The 15,188-nt window shown below is 40.5% G+C and overlaps 1 protein-coding gene across 1 annotated transcript in view; it reads right to left on the bottom strand.

The window, feature by feature from the left end:
- PLS3 (plastin 3) overlaps positions 1-15,188 on the bottom strand; it is an 83,963-nt gene that overhangs the window by 32,197 nt on the left and 36,578 nt on the right. The window contains exons 2-3 of the mRNA XM_059156700.1: positions 7,948-8,031; positions 4,765-4,845 (exon numbers count right to left, since the gene is read on the bottom strand). Of these exons, the coding sequence (XP_059012683.1) occupies positions 4,765-4,837 (73 nt within the window). The 5' untranslated portion in view covers positions 4,838-4,845; positions 7,948-8,031. The remainder of the gene's footprint in view (positions 1-4,764; positions 4,846-7,947; positions 8,032-15,188) is intronic.

Genomic DNA, 15,188 nt, shown 5'->3' with positions numbered 1-15,188 from the left:
ACCAAGAATGCATATCCTTAAAAGGAAATGTTTTCCCTCCCCTTGCATCCTGTTATTTAAGCTATTTTAAGCACTTGTCTGGAGAACGCTGAGCCAGAATTCAAGTGGTTTTGATTTTAGCTGTTCTACACTGCCCATGTCCAGGTGGTACGAGGCGAAATCTATCACTTCAAATGCATCTTTTGGAGTGCTACTTCGTCTTATAAATCTGACAGTAAGAAAGGCTGGGATTTCCTTTGACCCCCAAGTTCTGTGTGTGTGTGTGTGTGTGTTGCTTTAACCATCCTTGAATCAGTCTAAATCCAGTGTCTCAAGAAAGAGGTTGCATATGTGTGTCCTCATCTGTAACACACATGCAACCTCTTCACTAACCCATCACGGACAGTGCGCATTAGGACTTAAAGAAGAAAACCAATCAAGTACAGATCCACATCCTTTCAGAAAAGCTGGGTTTAAAGTTCCATTTAGTTTAACCAACATATCCCAAACTTTTTCACACTAAAAAAAACAAAAAACAAAAACTAAAACCAAAGACAAAAGGAATCTATGTGTCTAACAGGAATGGATTTACACACGTGTACACATGCACATACGCCATCTCCAATGCCCGCGAAAGCACACGAAGTATTGACTTGGAAGACTCAGCCAAAAGACTTGTGTAGAAGAATTTAGGTTATATTCTATCCTAAGATCTAAGCAGTAAAGTCGAGCTTTCATTAGGCATTAAAACTTCAGAAAAGGCAGCTGCTAAACGTCTCCAGATGCTTCACTAAACGTGAGTTTTGCCTTTCACAGCTTACACCTTTTGAGGTAGCTCATTCCAGCAAATAGAAGAGACAGTTTAATGAGTCCCAGCTCAGGGTAGAAGTGAGGTCGCTATCGAAGAGTTCATCCTAATGGTGGATCCTCAAAGGTGGAGGTCAAGGACGGCTGAAGGCCAGGCAAGATTAGAAGGCTGAAACCAGGCAATCAAAAATGTCACCTATCGATCATTTTCCAACTGAAAATTTCCAGCAAGTTTGGCCACCGGTTCCCACCTGCTGCCACTCTCCCGCTTTAAAAGTACACACACATCTCCACACACGTGCGCTCTTGCTCTGAAGCCCACCCATCCACATGTGTGTACGTCTCCAATCTTCCACACCCCCAGAACATGGTCTGCAGACCATCCCAAGGCCTTCATCTTCAACAGTCAGTCCACTGAGAATTAGCCAGATGGCTGAGTGAAATAGCACTGGTTAGTTTATTTTTTTGGCTGGCCTGTAGGTTTTATTTTTTAAGTCATAATTAAACAAATATGCACTGGTGGACTTTTATTGAACACTAAAAGTAAATTAAACTAAACCACTGTGCCTTTTGTGGCATCATCCTGATGTGGGTTTTATGTACTACAGAATATCAAATAATTGGAAACAACTCAACTTCCTGAGAGGAGAAAATCACCATAACCAAAACGTTTTGACTTCGGGTGGTAGGCAGCCACAGAGGGATATACCCACAGTATTCCTCGTCATTTATGAAACCCCGTTATTCTTTTATTTCAAAGTGCTGAATTTGTGGGGGCTTTTTATGCTTTTTTGTTTTGTTTTGTTTTAAAGCTCAGTAGCAATTGCTTAGGAGAGAAAAAAGTCAGATGTCAGTGTTTGTGGGACTAAAGCCAATCTGAAAAGATTTACATTACGTGAATTTATCTCCATGACAAGTAATCATCCAAATGACTTCTAGCTTCCATAACAAGATTAAATTCTCAGATTGTGTAAGACATTTTATAGTTGGTAAAATATTTACTTCCTAAGTACTCTGAAAGTTTTATTTATTCTTCTTTAGAAAGAACTTATGCAGCATTTACATTAATAGGGAAACATTATGAAGTAGGAAAAAAAAAAACCAAAACCAGAGCCAAGGCTTCTGCTATCCTTGTGGGATATACTGGAAACAAATGTTGAGAAAATTAAAATAATTAAATGAAAATATACTGCTGGGAGCTTAACACTAAGCAGGTGCAGAAAGTGAGTGAAAGGATAACTTTAAGTCTTAATACTCCATTTATTGCTAGTAAAGAGAATTTCAAAGCACTATTAATTGATTGGACAAAACCTATGGTTAGTGGTAATTACAGAGATTTTCCTCACACGCTGTGATTTTGCTGAATTTCTAAAGAGATAATCAAGGCTATTATTGTTAATAGATGGGAAAAATCACATAATGATTTCCATATTTTGTCACAACTGAACAGAGACAAAGTGGTCCTCCCTGCCTCCCCCCACCAATAAGAAAGCATTGTCCTTGATAGGAAAGCAAGTTCTAGAGCTTGTTTTTTCAAATCAAGTTTTTCCCTGAAGGAAGAAAAAAAAAAAAAAGATTCCCATAACACCTTTGACAGCTGCCTGAGGGCTCTGTAACTAATAACTACAAACTACAAAGATTTTAAAGGAAAAAAATCAAAAGATTCAGCTGGGTCTTTAAACACTTTTGGAAAAGACAGACTCCACACAAGCCTTTATTATGCCGAAAAAAAATATATATAAATTTTATGTGCTATAATGTGATGGCCAAAACCTCTAGCAATAAATTCCACCATGATGAAAATCTTCATAACAAAGGCCCTTTTATTTTTTAATTTAATTTTATTATTATTTTTTAAAGATTTTATTTATTTATTTGACAGAGAGAGAGAGATCAAGATCACAAGTAGGCAGAGAGGCCGGCAGAGAGAGAGGAGGAAGCAGGCTCCCCACCGAGCAGAGAGCCAGATGTGGGGCTCCATCCCAGGACCCTGAGATCATGACCTGAGCCAAAGGCAGAGGCTTAACCCACTGAGCCACCCAGGCACCCTGACAAAGGCCCTTTTAGTTTACAGTGGGTAATAACAAAGTCCTAGTATGTGAAAAGACTATGTGTAATTCCTAGGGATTCAGTCAATTAAATATTTATTGTGAACCTAACATGTGTGCAACACTGAGCCAGATACTGAATAATATATAGAGCAGGCAGAAATTGGGGACTCCAGAATTTCCACATAGAGCACACAGAGTAATAAGAGCCTGCATATCTTAGGAATGAATATGTGCCTGTTAGGGACATCAACAGCATGTATGGTCTGATCTTGTGCCTTTGGGAATCTCTTTGTCTACCCTACCCCCTCCAAGATGTAGGATTTAAAATAAGACAGTAGTTCTACCATGACCCTTTCTTGCAGTCCAAGTTGATCTCTCACGTAGGGCAATTTAACCCTGGTTCCTCCATGGCAACAACTGGTGAGCGCTCTTCATGTCATTAAAGCTTGTCAGGAGCGATGAAGCTCTTTTCCTGATTAAGAGTATTCAGTTCTGTCAGGTAAGCCACAACTGAATAGCTCGACATTCTAAAAAGATACTGCACACAATTATTTCCAAGATGCTTCTCACGAGAACAAGGCCTGTATTCAATAATAAACTTTTTTTTTTTTTTTTTTTTTTAAAGGAAGCAAGGCCTTAAAGATTCAATAATGGCCATAGTAAGTCCTGGTCTTAGCCAAACTTCTATTCATAAAGAAACAAATGAGCCTGTCCCCAGCAATGAGGGAGGATTATAAGGGAAAAAAAAGAAGGTTCAAAGGGTATGCAATCCTGAACAATTCTGATAAGGCTATTTCTACAGAGCAATGAGATTTTAAAAAATTTGCAGCCAACAATTCACCAGCTTGTTTTCTCCTACTCAATCTTGTATCAGACTGATAGTACTCTTTCTTATAGTAGGTAGTATCTATGGCCAGTTAACAGGTTGCTTTTTTTTTTTTTTTTTTAACATACACACACAGAAAAGTGTGTTAGAATAAGGTCTATCCATTTTTTTCTACTTAGAATTCTGATGAGATTGTGAAGAGTCACTTTGGTTGTGGGAGCGGTCATTATTCTTCCCAAGGCAAGCTGTTACTTACTAAAAGCCTTCACAAAAAATGTTGGCCTTGAGTCTATGGGAATAGAGATGTAAGCTTCCTTACTTTTCATTAATGAGATTTGCATCACAGGTCCCAGAGTCAAGTCTGATTTAAATAACAAATCATTATGATCTAACTTTATACCTTTTCATCAAGGAGACACCAAATAGTAGTTTACCTCTCTAAGCCCATGTTGACTCATGTGAGTACACATGTCAATAATCGGTTCTTACCCTGTTTTCTCACTAGCTTTGACTGATTTGACCTGAGCACTGAAATTTGGAATATAAATACTACAAACTCCATAGCAGCTAAATTCTAAGACATGTTCAATGAGGTTTAAAGAAAAACCAGATGGCATGCTAGGTCTTCCCATGTAATGCTGATACTAGAACATAATGTGAGAAAACAGAATGGGCTGCGTTATCCAAAGGCATAGTAGATCAATGGAAAATGCAAGAAAGCCAAGCTAATGAGGTAAAGCTAAAACATCATCTAATCATCATCTGACATCTTCAGCGGTCTCACACACCCCTCTGAGAATATGGTGAAATCTCCCAATTTTTCCCTCAGAAAAATAAGATACACAACGCAATAAACAACACAAAATTTGTCCCAAGTTTTCAGGAGCCAGAGTAGACTAAAAACCTTTGACCATAGTAGACAGATGTAATCAGAAATAATAGTTTAGGGCATAGCTTCTAAAACTTTACCCCATTGATTTTAACTACCTTGCTCTAAGGTTTGTGATTAACCATTCATATGATTTTTTAGAGAATTAACCTCCATCAGGGCCAAACAAAAATGACTTTACTATTGTTAAAGCTATTAAAAAAAATACTTACCAACTTTTGCAAAGGCCTCTTTGAGTTCATCAAGCTCATCTTTGGAGATCTGAGTGGTAGCCATCTCCTCCATTTAAAGATCTAAGAGAAACCAGAAAGGTTTAAGACTGAAAGAGGTTTGTGATGTTTATACTATCAACATTCCTATGAAAGTCTCATCTTGAGGTAATTTAAACAAAACAGCAAACTGCTAAAGCCATCTCAATACATTTCCATATTTACAGCTAAAGCCATAATAAAGAAAAACAAACACATGAGAAGTCTTTTGGTAAACTTTATTTACCAAAAGTTTTTCGGAAAAAAAAAAAAATAGCTCTGAATTCTCCTTTCAAGGACAAATTCTTAGAAAGGAAGAGCCAGGGTACCTAGTAATGACAGGAAGAGATACATACTAGAAATCTGTGGTTATACATATTACAACTGAAAGTCCAAATTTTGTGACTGAAGGTGGAGGGAATATGTAACTGTTCTATTAAGCCCTTCTCTCGCTCCTTCTCTCTTACTGGCTGCTTCCATTTTTTCCAGCTTTATTGAGATGTAACTGACATATAATAGTGTATAAGTTTAAGGTGTATAACATGATGATTGGATACACTAATATATCATGAAATGATTACTACAATAAGGTTAGTTAGCACATCTGTCACCTCACATTGTTAACCATTTCTTCCCATTAAGTCACTTAAAAATCATTCAATGTGAAGGAGTGCCTGGGTGGTTCAGTTGGTTAAGCATCTGCCTTTGGCTCAGGTCATGATTCTAGGGTCTTGGGATTGAGCCCAGCATTGGGCTCCCTGCTCAGTGGGGAACCTGCTTCTCCCTCTCCCACTCCCCCTGCTTGTGTTCCCTCTCTCACTGTCTCTCTCTCTCTCTCTGTCAAATAAATAAATAAAATCTTTACAAAAATAAGAAAACAAACAATATAATATTCTTGATTTTGCCTCTTGGCTCACAACATTTGTGATCTGGACCTTTACAGAAAAACTTTACTGAACCCTGCAATAAAGAAAGGAGGTCTGTTTCACAATGGGTAATCCCCAAATACAAACTTAACAACAACTTTTGGATGGAAAGCCATGAAAATGATGACGTGTTCTCTGGGTTTGGTTGGGGTTCTTTTTTGTTTTGTTTTGGCTTTTTCTTTTTCTCAATCTTTTGTGAGAACTTTACTTTTAGAGAACACTTAGGTTCATAGCAAAACTGAGCAGGAAGTAAAGAGATCTCGGTCCTCACACACCCCGTTTTCAACTTCCCCCAGCAGAGGTGGCTCCTTTGTGACAGTCGATGACCTTACACTGACACATCAGACATGCCCAAGTCCGTGGTTATACCTTAGAGTTCATCTGTGGTGTTATACATTCTATGGGTTTGGAACACATGATATCATGGATCTACCATTACAGTATCAAACAAGATAGTTTCATGGCCTTAACTGTGTTCCTCTTTCTAAAAAGTACCCTTGGGGCACCTGGGTGGCTCAGATGTTAAGTGTCTGCCTTCATCTCAGTTCATGATCCTAAGGTCCCGGGACTCGAGGTCATGATCCCAGGGTCCTGGGATCGAGCTCCACATCAGGCTCCCTGCTCAGCGGGAAGCCTGCTTCTCTCTCTCCCACTCCCCCTGCTTGTGTTCCCTCTCCCGCTGTGTCTCTATCTGTCAAATAAATAAAATCTTTTTTAAAAAAGTACTCTGTATGTTAAATTTCACAATCTATACAAAACACAAATTAGAGATTGTATATTTACCCCTTTTTGATATTTTTGTTACTAGTTAAAAAAAAACCTATCTACCTGTTGTATGTAAATGATAAATCACTAAATTCTCCTGAAACTAATATACACTCTATGGTAACTAACTGGAATTTAAATGAAAACTTGAAAAAAAACATCTACCCACCAATTCATCAAGAGAGAGCTGGGCTACACCTGTCCTTTTCAGAGCCAGAATTGTTCTCTCTTGAACTTACCACAGTCCCAGACACATAGGAACGCACTCGATGAAACAGCTTTTTGTTTTTTAATTTTTATTTATTTATTTGACAGAGATCACAAGTAGGCAGAGAGGCAGGCAGAGAGAGAGGAAGGGAAGCAGGCTCCCTGTTGAGCAGAGAGCCCTATGTGGGGCTCGATCCCAGGACACTGGGATCATGACCTGAGCCGAAGGTAGAGGTTTTAACCCACTGAGCCATGCAGGCGCCCTGTTGAAACAGCTTTTTACTAAATTCTTCCATTCAACAACAGCGTGCCAAGCATAACGTCAAATAAATTCATATTTGTATTAATTCCCTGAACCCTGACAACAGCCTTAGGGGGTAAATATTCTCCTCTTTTTTTCCTTATAACTTAGGTTCAGAGGGACCATGGAACTGGAATTCACACTCAGCTTTCTCAAATCCCTGGGATGTTTTCAATCAACCATATGATACCATGAGCTATGTTTCCACCACAACACAATACCCATTTCTAAAGACTGGTTATTTTGAAAAATTAAATAAAAACAGAGTTTTATTTACTTATTTATTTTTAACCATTTTATTATTAGTATTTCTTTATTTGTAAACTCTACCCCCAGTGTGGGGCTCAAACCCATGACACTGAGATCAAGACTCATATGCTCCACTGGCAGAGCCAAACAGGCACACCCGAAACAGACTGTATTTTTCTAATTTTATTTTACTTTTTAAAAGATTTTATTTATTTATTTGAGAGACAGAGAAAGAGAGAAAGAGAGCATGAGTGGGGATGGGGGTGGGGGGTGGGGAGAAGACAGGGAGAGGGAGTAGCAGATTCCCCACAGAGCAGGGAGCCCCACGCAGGGCTTGAACCCATGACCCAGAGATCATGACCTGAGCTGAAGGCAGATGCTTAACTGACTGAGCCACCTTGGTGCCCCCCAAAAAGAGTCTTAAAAAACAGAAAACAAGGCACGCCTGGGTGGCTCAGTGGGTTTAAGCCTCTGCCTATGGCTCAGGTCATGATCTCAGGGTCCTGGGATGGAGGCCCACATTGGGCTCTCTGCTCAGCGGGGAGTCTGCTTCCCGCCACGCTCCCACCAACGCCTCCCCCCCCCCGCCCCCGCCTGACTACTTGTGATCTCTCTCTCCTGTCAAATAAATAAAATAAAATCCTAAAAAAAAAAAACAAAAACAAAAACAGAACTTGCTTCCTCATAAACTTTTCTTACCTGTGATGTTAAAATATCACTCGAGAGGGACAAACTTCTCAGCAGATAAGCTGGACGAATCACCTTTCTGAGTAGTCTGAGGCTCTAGAAGGTAAAAGAAGATCTTCAGTTAGATATGAAGCAGGCATTTGAAAAATTAAGAGTAAAAAGCTATTTTTCATATGTTAACTTATAATCTAATGGTGGCACTTTTAAAAAGCATCCTTTATTTTTCTATTATGATGTTTAACACTTCCGATTATGAACAGACTATATAGGATTTACTTCAATTTTCTTTATGCAAATTTTAAGTAGTAATGTTTTCAATATGAAATTATTAACCAACCCCATGAACGATACCACACAGAATAAGGGGACACAAAGTTTGAAAGTGAGACCATCTCAGAAAATCCAAAACATGTGGCCTCTCCTGTATCTCTAAAGGTCCTTCACAGTTTGGGCTGTCTGGGCATCAGTAATGATCTAAAGTGTGTAAATTTAAAAAAAAAAAATAGAAGACAAGTGATTTTATCCTCATACTACCATCTCCCTTCTTTACGAAAGAGACCGTGAGACAAAGATGGTTCTAGATACCCTCCCTCTCCTATCCCACCCTTCAAGCTGCTGAGTAAACCCTTCTCCCCGGCTTCTCCCTTTTGCAGGTGGCAAGGTTGATTGAGGCAGAAATCTCTTTCCCTCTTCTTCATACTTCTCCCCAACATAGACACACACCTCTATCCTCACACAGTTTTACCAATATTTTAGGCATCTGATATATGCCTAGTTCCTGCCCTCAAGGAATTTAAAATCTGGGGAATGCAACATAAAAATAATGATAAATTGACACAAAGGGAATTAGTGGCTGCAATAAAGGTAGAGAAAAGAAAGGCTCTGGAGACTTTAAAGATCATTAATTTCTTTTCAGATAGGCGAGGAAAGACTTTTGTTCTGCCTGCAAAGTTAGGAAATACTTAGATCTCACAGAAATGATTTCAAAACAATCATTTACTTAAACAATAGTATTACAGATGGTAACTACACTTATGGAGGTGAGTACTGAGCAATGTCTAGAACTGTCGAATCACTATGCTGTACATCTGAAACTAATCATTATAGGTCAACTGTATTTCAAAAATAAAAATTTTAAAGATCAATATAATGCAGCATTAATAAAACTCAAAGTATACTTTCAAGCTTTCTCTTTTCTTATTCCTGTCTAATTGTCTTCTTCTTTTTTTTTTAAAGATTGTATTTATTTATTTGACAGACGGAGATCACAAGCAGGCAGAGAAGCAGGCCCAGAGAGAGGAGGAAGCAAGCTCCCTGGTGAGCAGAGAGAGCCCGATACGGAGCTCAATTCCAGGACCCTGGGGATCATGATCTGAGCTGAAGGCAGAGGCTTTAACCCACTGAGCCACCCAGGTGCCCCATGTCCTTTTTTTTTTTTTTTTTTAAATTTTGAGAGCATGTGCACATACCTGCATTAGTGGGAAGGGGGCAGAGGGAAACGGACAAGCAGACTCCCCACTGAGCTGGGAGCCTGATGCTCCTGCTCCATCCCACAACCGCTGAGATCATGACCTGAGCCGAAATCAGACACTTAATGGACTGAGCCACTCAGGTATCCCTGTCTAATTGTCTTAATGAAAGCCTAAAGTGAGTTCTTTAACACTGAAGGGGACAGTCTATATCACCCCAAAATATTCCTCTTTGGCCTACTAATTATTTTAAGCTGGTTATTTTTAAGATAGCAAACAGTGGTGAAGCTCTGAAAACTGAGAAGTTAATATATGAAATATATATATATTCGTAAGGGAAATCTCCATTTGTCAGAGTGTCCTGTCCTGCTCTAACAGGAAGAAAATATCTAAATCTCCAGAAACTCTTATTAAGGGAGGAAGGCATAGTCTTAAATCTGCATAACAAGCTTACATTGTTTTCTGTCCCATAACTGACTCCCCACCCCTAGCATCTTCTTTTGTCTTGTATTTAAGGTGGTGGCTTCAGCCATTTTAGGGAGTTACTCAGTTTTCCTGGGTCTCTCCCATGGATATACAAGGTGAGCAGGTTATTAAGCCATTGTTTTTCTCTTGTTAATCTGTTTTATGTCAATGTACTTACAGCAGCCAAAGAACCTAGGAGGGCGGAAGAAAAATTGTTTTCTCCCCAACAACACCTATAACTCACAGGAGACTTCAAGAGGCACATACAAGAAAGAATAAAAAGAACTAGAATATGCATATATCCCCCAAAATAACATTGCCAGGTAAGTTGGTCCAGGATAACAGAAGTGCTGAATTTAGGAGTCTCTTGCTTAAATAAAACTCAATTTCATTGATTTATAATTATTTGAAATAAATGCTGCCCTGAGACACCTGAGCTAAATCTAAGAAATACAAAGTCAAATTTAAAAGCCTCACAGTAGATGATTTTGTGGATAAAAGTCACAATTTTTTTTGAAGATTTTAGTTGTCAGAGAGAAAGAGAGCAAGAGAGAGAGCACAAGCAGGGAGAGCTGTGGCAGAACAGGCAGAGGGAGAGGGAGAAGCAGGCTCCCCACTGAGCAGGAAGCATGATGGGGGGGCTGGATCCCAGGACCCTGGATCATGACCTGAGCCAAAGGCAGGTGCTTAACCGACCCAGGCATCCCAAAAGTCACAATTTTTGAAGTAGCTTATGTAACGCAGGCCTTTTCCCATCATGAATTAAAAAAGCTCTTTTCTTTAGACTTCTAGTAGATATTTGATGGTATCTGTAGGGATAAGCAAGTAAGTACTATCGTGGGGAAAATATCACACTTAAGTAATTTAGTAAAGACTGCCAGTAAGTTTTTAAAATGAAGATTTCAAAAATCTCAATCGTACAAGTTAAAATTATAGATGCTCTATTCCTCTCCATGGGCCATTCATTGCACTTTAGGACTTTCTTCCCTCAAAGCAACTAAAACATCCTAGACTGGGGCTTATGAAGCAAAACCGAAGATGTGACATCATTATTGCCCTGTACATGGGCAATAGTTGTTCCTTACTCAAGCCTGTAGGGAGTTACAAAGGCAAGATGGAAAGTCTTGAACATGCGATCAGAAAGCATCAAGCAGGGTCCGTTCTGCTCTCTCTTAGCAGGGTGTCCATGAGCAAGTTAAATCCATCTGGCCCCCAGTGTCCTCATTTGAAAATAGCAACAATACCTCCTTCCCCAGGGTCCTCATGAAGATTAAGAATGGCATATGTGGGGCACCTGGGTGGCTCAGTGGGTTAAAGCCTCTGCCTTCGGCTCAGGTCATGATCCCAGGGTCCTGGGATCGAGCCCCACATTGGGCTCTCTGCTCAGCAGGGAGCCTGCTTCCTCCTCTCTCTCTCTGCCTGCCTCTCTGCCTACTTGTGATCTCTGTCTGTTAAGTAAATAAATAAAATCTTTAAAAAAAAAAAAAAAGAATGGCATATGTGAAGACATACTGTAAACCATAAAATATTATATAGTAACTTCAAATCCTTAATGAAAGAAAATAGGGAGTGGCACATGGGCGGCTCCACTGTTTGGGCGTCTGTCTGCCTTCGGCTCGGGTCATGAACCTGGGGGTCCTGGGATCAAGCCCCGCATCAGGCTCCATGTCAGAGTCTGTGTCTTTGTCTCTTTCACCCTCTGCCCCGCACGCCTACCCCTGCTCGTGTTCTCTCTCTCTCTCAGATACATAAATAAAATCTTTAAGAAAAAAAAAAAAAAAGAAAAAAATGGTGGAATAAATGAACGTCTAAGTAGTTGTGAGAGGCTATATAAAAATAGGCGTAAGTTCTAATAAGAACCTTTTCAATGGGGTGTATGAAGTTTTTCCATTTGCCCTATAATTATTGACTCCAGAGTATAAAGATGTGCTGTGTACATAAAAATTATAAGCCTTTACTCAAAGTAATTTAAGAAGGATGGGCCCCATGAAAACCTGTCAGCCACTTTTCATCCATGACTCAATCTGGCTCCTTCATTAAGGCCAGTTTCTAACTACAATTTGAAGAATGGCCAGGAGATGATGGCAAAAATGCAAATTTTACTTTAAATATTTTGGGGCCACTTTTAAAAATCACTAACAGCTTGTCGATATTATCATAGTCCTCCCAATCTGCACATTGTCATCAGCGATGAAAAGTAAAAGGTAAAGAGGTAAAAAGTAAATTTACTTGCTGAATAAAAGTTTAACTTCAAGTTCCCAGTATGTAATTGACAGGCCAAAAGAAAGTCTGGCTTTTGAAATACGTCCTTTTCCCCAGTCTGTCTTCCCACAAAAGTGAACTTTATTTACATGGGAGAGAGAAAGAGAGAAAGACAAAGTATGCTGATATTAACTATATATATATATATATATATATTTTTCCATTTAAATGTAGCCAATGAAATACTAATCAAAAGTAAAGAGGCGCCTGGGTGGCTCAGTGGGTTAAGCCTCTGCCTTCTCGGGTCATGATCTCAGGGTCCTGGCTGGGATCAAGTCCCACATGGGGCTCTCCACTCAGCAGGGAGCCTGCTTCCCCCTCTCTCTGTCAAATAAAAAAATAAAATCTTAAAAAAACAAAAAAAGTAAAAACTCCCAGGGTCTCTGCATATTTCTGAGTTTTCTCATCTGCAAAGCACTCCATCTGTCCTAAATTCTGTTTTCTCCCTAGCTCAGGAAAAACAACAACAACAACAACAACAAAGACACAGATCCTCTCCCTCCCCAAACATCTGACACAAAGGAAAACAGAATTTCCCAAAAGGGAATAAAACAAAAAGCAAACAAAACCTTGTTTGTTGGTTTTTTTCATAAAAGGATATGGTGTACAACTGAGTCTGAATTCAGGGCGTCACCCATAGAGAAACCTTAGGCCAATGAAGTCATCTCTAATTACAGAGTTGGACTAACAATGCAGCAATTATGAAACCACTCCACCGGCTCATTTAACTACACTGAAATCCTGAACACAAATCTTTGCTGAGAAAAGTGTACCTACAACTAACTACCTGAAACTATCAGGAAAAATTCTGGAAGGTATTTGATGGGAGAGGAGGAGGGGTGCCTGTTTTCACCCCCTACAGCGATTCACTGGAGGAATGCAGCCGCTGAATAATCTATTTACTAATCTTTGTCACTCAGCAGCATGTGGGGCGAGACCGCAGGGCACACACACGCTGGGAAACTCATCCGTGGATAATCGGGAGTTGATGATGAACTCTGTATTTCTTTTTCCGGCAACTGAAAGGGAACTGCAAGAGAAAGGCAGGGGATACTCATTCAGCCAGAGGCTCTAACCCAGCCACTAAGCAGGCCAGGTAAAAAACCGATTGGGAAAGCGAGGCTGGTTACTTAAATCAGAGCTTTGGCAAGCTCACATCAGGAAGGAGAAGGAGAGCGCGACAAACAGTGGACAAAACATGGAAGAATACAGTTTCACAATAAATGAAAAAAAAAAAAAAAACCAAAAAAACCCAAACCCGTAGCCACGGCTAAGGGTGAATAATTCAACAGCGGTCAACAAGAAGGGGTGTATTAGTCACCTTCCTTTGTCCAAATCAGGCACTGCTCTGAAACACCCACACTCCACATACTTACCTGTACCAACAGAAATTGCCGCCCTTTCTCCTCCCTCGTTAGGTAAGTCAGTGGCGCTGGTCTCCAGGTCACATGGGTGTTCAACACCCAGTTAGAGCTCCCCTCCTCTTCCCATGATTACTCAAGCTCCACACCTGCCCTTCCAAATGACTTTCTAGAAGGTTTCAACTTGATTGTCTACCCTATTCACTCACTTATTCATTTATATCCAGTCCTTAATTGAAAGCTTAGTGGGTACCAGGCAATGTGTCAGGTGCTGCACATTTAGGGAATTAGGACCCGAAGTTCCCTTCTCTCGAAGAGCTTACTGTCTAGTGGGAAAATCAGACAGAAAAACTAAGACATAATATTAGTGCTGTCATGCTATTAGAGTCCTATTTCCTGAGTGGTGGAATGAGAGCCGTGGGCGTCAGGAAAGATTTTCCAAAGACGACTTTTGAACTTTAATCTCAGAACGTAAGTAGGAATTCCTCAGACAGACATCCCTGATGAAGGCGTTCTAGATACAGAGAGGTGAAGAGATGATTCTATTCTGGAGGCAGAGAAACAAGTGTTGTTGGAGCACTGTGCCTGGGGTTTAGGACAGACATGATTGAGAGTCGAAGGCCAGGGACAACCATAGAAGAACTACACTTGGGGCGCCTGGGTGGCTCAGTTGGTTAAGCCTCTGCTTTCAGCTCAGATCTTGATCTCAGGGTTCTGGATCAAATCCTGCACCGGGCTCCCTGCTCAGCATGGAGCCTGCTTCTCCCTCTTCCACTGCCTGCTGCTTCCCCGGCTTGTGCTTTCTCTCTCAAATAAATAAAATCTTAAAAAGAAATTTAGAGAAGCTCCACCCTCTGGCCAAGGGAGAAGAAAGCTGAGTGAGGAGGATTCCAGTCAGGAAAGTCTGAGTGTCTACACTGAACTTCCCGCCGCATTAGTTCCCATTTTCAGCTATCTTCCCCTGCCAAATCCCATATCCCTTTCCAATTCCCCACTTAGCTCCATCCCCAGGTTTACAAATTTGAGACTGAAGTTTGGCCACAAGAAACAAAGGGAGGGCGAAGTAAGTAAGTAAGCAGTCTGGATTCTTCCATCATACCCGTGGATCACCTCGTGTCTGACCTATTCCAAAAGACTTTGCATTGGTCTATCTCCAGTCTTGTGACCCTCCAAAGTAATCTTCACACTGCCAGATCCCTGGAGAGATCTACCACCAATTCTACCCAAAAAAAAAAAAAAGCCCCACCTCTCCTGCATGACATTCAAGTGGTTCTGTTTTGATACCTGTCTATCTTTCCAATGTCACTTCCCCTCACATGCATGGTCTCCTTGACCCACACTCTAGAAAGATTCCATTTCCCAAACAGGCCACCAGTTTCCTACCCCCTGTTCCTTCCCCTCTGTGCTTCTCTCCAGTGGAATGCATCTCCTAACTGCTCTTCCAAAGCATCTTTAAGGAAGCCCCACCTGAGATCCCCAATCCTCTCGGCCCAGGACCGGCTGTGTTTTCTTCTCTGACAGCCAGTGCAGGCTTCTTTCAGACAGCTCGGATTGTAAGTATCTTGTTTTTCCGTCGGAGCCTAGGTATCAATGTCTGAGTGGGAACATACGGTCCCCACGAGGATAGCATTTATAACAAAGCTCTTGGATAGAAGGGGCCATACCCCATTCATCTTCAAATTCCCAACCCTGATCA

This window comes from Mustela lutreola, chromosome X (assembly GCF_030435805.1).
Source record: "Mustela lutreola isolate mMusLut2 chromosome X, mMusLut2.pri, whole genome shotgun sequence".
Lineage (NCBI taxonomy): Eukaryota > Metazoa > Chordata > Mammalia > Carnivora > Mustelidae > Mustela > Mustela lutreola.
The sequence above is the reverse complement of the archived record's forward strand: the minus strand, read 5'-3'. Positions and strand labels throughout refer to the sequence as shown.